At 40.6% G+C, this 3,262-nt stretch overlaps 2 protein-coding genes across 2 annotated transcripts in view; one reads left to right on the forward strand and one right to left on the reverse strand.

Moving 5' to 3' along the window:
* Nucleotides 1–3,262, forward strand: part of AURKA (aurora kinase A) — a 28,825-nt gene that overhangs the window by 8,986 nt on the left and 16,577 nt on the right. Inside the window, exons 4-5 of the mRNA XM_019637330.1 lie at nt 856–1,047; nt 1,895–2,033. Of these exons, the coding sequence (XP_019492875.1) occupies nt 856–1,047; nt 1,895–2,033 (331 nt within the window). The remainder of the gene's footprint in view (nt 1–855; nt 1,048–1,894; nt 2,034–3,262) is intronic.
* Nucleotides 7–772, reverse strand: MIMS2 (mitochondrial inner membrane scaffold 2; the record flags this gene model as incomplete). Its single annotated transcript, XM_019637329.1, has 2 exons — nt 7–471; nt 690–772. Coding segments are annotated over 2 exons (300 nt in total), but the record flags the coding sequence as incomplete, so codon positions are not given.

A 3,262-nucleotide genomic window follows, 5' to 3' on the forward strand; every position in this document is an offset into this window, starting at 1 on the left:
ATTTGTGATGTTTTACTGACATTTTAGAATATGCACACAAGCCCCATGATGAAAACACTAACAAAATGTATAAAGCAACAAAATTATTCAAAGACCTGAATTTTGCTAGCAAAAGCAAAACTTATCGATAACAACATAGCGATTATCCCCTGCTCTTTGCCCCCCACCAAAACAAGGCCCCTACACCCCTAAAACCAATAAAACATGTGTAACTGAAAAGAAGGAGTTTTTCAGGCCCACCACTGAAGAGTTCGTTAAGGCTTTGCAGCTGGAGGTTTAAAAAATCCCACTTTCCGAAAATACCTGACAATAAAGGGCACGGAAGCTAAGGTGATACTGATTCTCACTGGTGCGAACAGCTTGTGGATGGCGTAGGCCACCACAAAGGTGCTGGTGCCCGCGGCCACTTTGGACTGCACCAGCGACTCTTGAAATCCGAGCTTCAGCAGGATGGCAGACATGTCCACGCCACTGCAGCGAAACGAGGCCCAAAGAAAAAAGGAAAAGAAGGTTATGACAGCAAGGGACGGAATTAAGACATCGATTTGGCTCTGAGAGTTAAACGGTATTTTTTAAAATGTGATGCCAGTAGCTAGATGAATAAAACATCGCAGGACAGAAAGCTGTTATTCACAAAGAATCTTACATGACAGTAAAACCCAAACACTTGTTACTGTCAACAGTCTTACCTTGAAACAACCATGTAAAATATGCCCAGGGAGACTAATGAGATCCCGATGTGCAAAGACACGCCGACGGCCCCATATTCTTGNAAAATTATAGGGTGTGTCTACGACTTATTGTTAGAAAAGATGTGTTTTCTTTACATTTTAAAATGATCAAATTCTTTCCTAGAAGGCAGTGGGCTTTGGAAGATTTTGAAATTGGTCGTCCGCTGGGTAAAGGAAAGTTCGGGAATGTTTATTTGGCGAGAGAAAAACAAAGCAAGTTTATCCTGGCTCTGAAAGTATTATTTAAAGCTCAGCTGGAGAAGGCAGGAGTTGAGCATCAGCTGAGACGAGAAGTAGAAATTCAGTCCCACCTTAGGTAAGTTTGCAGGCTGATATTCAAGAACTTATGTACAGAACTGAAGGCATTAAGCAGTAAAGGATGATAAACTTCTTTTTAAAAGACCTGCGTCATAGTCCTTCCTGCAAAGAGTGATTAAGTTTGTCCTTTTTCAAAGATTTATCTGGACATCAGTGCTGTGGTCTTGGAAAATCACATGTTAATGGAGTGATTTATATGAGCACATTTTGTTTTTTGGGGGGAGAATGAAAGGGAACGATGCCTTTTATTCTGGGTTCTAAGCAGAGGTTGCAGCCTTCAGCTTAGCCTTGGCCAGTGGGTGCTTTTTTTTTGGCTTTACATGTTTTTTCAAACTCATCAGTTGCTAATACTTAAAAATCTGTCTGTATCATGCCTGTATCCCTAGGGCTGGTGGCACAGATGTGCTGTCGCTCAGCTGCCCGACGTCCTCAGCAGCGCACATCTGCCATCCTTGGACACTGTTTTTCAGTTGTCTTCTCACAGTGTTGGGGTCTCCAGCTGCTATGGGAGTGCCTGTCTCTTTTTTAAATTTGCAAGGAATTAATATTTAGCTGGGTTTTTCCCTCTACGAATAAAGATGGCCTAAAGGAAGGAAATAATAGTGTTAACTAAACCTGAGGTCCATCAATACCTTGAAATGCATGTAAACTGATACGCAGATGTATGTATTTTCCTTAGAGTGGGCCTGTAGTTTCAGATTCCCAAGTGGGCGGCGGTGGGGAGGGTCCTGTGACCAGAACCAGCTTTCACCACTGGTTTTCACATGATGGTTTTTTTGGTGTTCAGTACATATTGTTGTATCTGCTTTGAAACCAGGTGTCAGAGTGTTCATCCTCTGTTGCAGGCATCCTAATATTCTCAGACTGTATGGGTATTTCCATGATGCCACCAGAGTTTACCTAATTCTAGAATATGCGCCTCTCGGAGCTGTCTATAGAGAACTTCAGAAACTGTCCAGGTTTGACGAGCAGAGAACTGCTACTGTAAGTTGCATGTATTGTCCAGTCTATTTCCATTTCCTCTCTTCCTGTCCTAAGTGGCGGAGTACCTTTCATTATAGAATGGGTTTTGTTTTATGCAAAGACAGCTTAGTAAGATCGAATATTTGAAGTGGAAAAATCAAAACAGTTTAATTGTACCAGATGTACAGATAAAATCAGGTACCAGGTGGAAGATTGTGGTTGGTTTGTTTTCACAGCTGTTTTTCTGTGGAAATGTATATGAACAGTTGCCCTCTTTTTAAAAAAAAAAAAATTTATTATAGAGTAGTTTTAGATTTACAGAGTAATTGTGAAGATAGTACAGGTAGATCTGTTTTCTCCTATTAATACACACTTAATTTCTCCTGGTAATATGTTACGTTAGTCTGGTACATTTGTCATAACTAATGAACAAATATTGATACATATCTATTAACTGAAGTCCATACTGTATTCAGATTTCTTTAGCTTTTTTCATGATTACACTAGTGTCCGTGGGTTTTTGAGAGGAAGATCATAGGTGAAATGCATTCTCATTATGTATCAAGGGTACATATGATGAACCTGACTTATCATTGTGGGCGTTGACCTTGATCAGCTGGCTGAGGTCATATTGGTCACTTTCGTCCACTGTAGAGTTACGCTTTCTCCCTTTCCATACTGTGCTCCTTCGAAGGAAGCTACTGTGCACAGCCACACTTAAGTATATCTACGTAAATTTGGACTTCCGTACCAGAGAATTGTCTGTTCTCCCTAAGCTATTTATTCAGTCATTTATTAATTGGGACTCATCGATATTTTATACTTTGAGTTACATCTTACACAATTTGTTGCTCAGATTGTTCTGCTTTGTCTCCTGGGAGTTCTTTGATATGGTTCCTGTGTTTTTTTGACAAACCCCCATCATTGTGGGCATGTGGTGGTGGTTTTTGTGTTTTTTAAAGCACTACCTTGCTTTCTGATACTACAAGATGCTCTGGCCTCATCTTGTGTATTTCCTGGCCCAGTCCTAGAATCTGCCGTGGCTCCTTTTATTGGGAAATGTTATTAGAAAACAAGATCTGGCTCTAGGTGTGCTCGTTGCTGCTGAAGCGTCATTACTTGTAGACTCTTCAGCTGACAGAGAACCAGGAAGTATGTCTGTATACTAACCTGTGTATATACATGTGTCTACCATCATTTCTTTATCTGTCCACCTGTATCTATAGTGAGCAAAGCATGAGTTCGTTACC

Source organism: Hipposideros armiger, unplaced genomic scaffold (assembly GCF_001890085.2).
Source record: "Hipposideros armiger isolate ML-2016 unplaced genomic scaffold, ASM189008v1 scaffold_32, whole genome shotgun sequence".
In the NCBI taxonomy this organism is placed as follows: domain Eukaryota; kingdom Metazoa; phylum Chordata; class Mammalia; order Chiroptera; family Hipposideridae; genus Hipposideros; species Hipposideros armiger.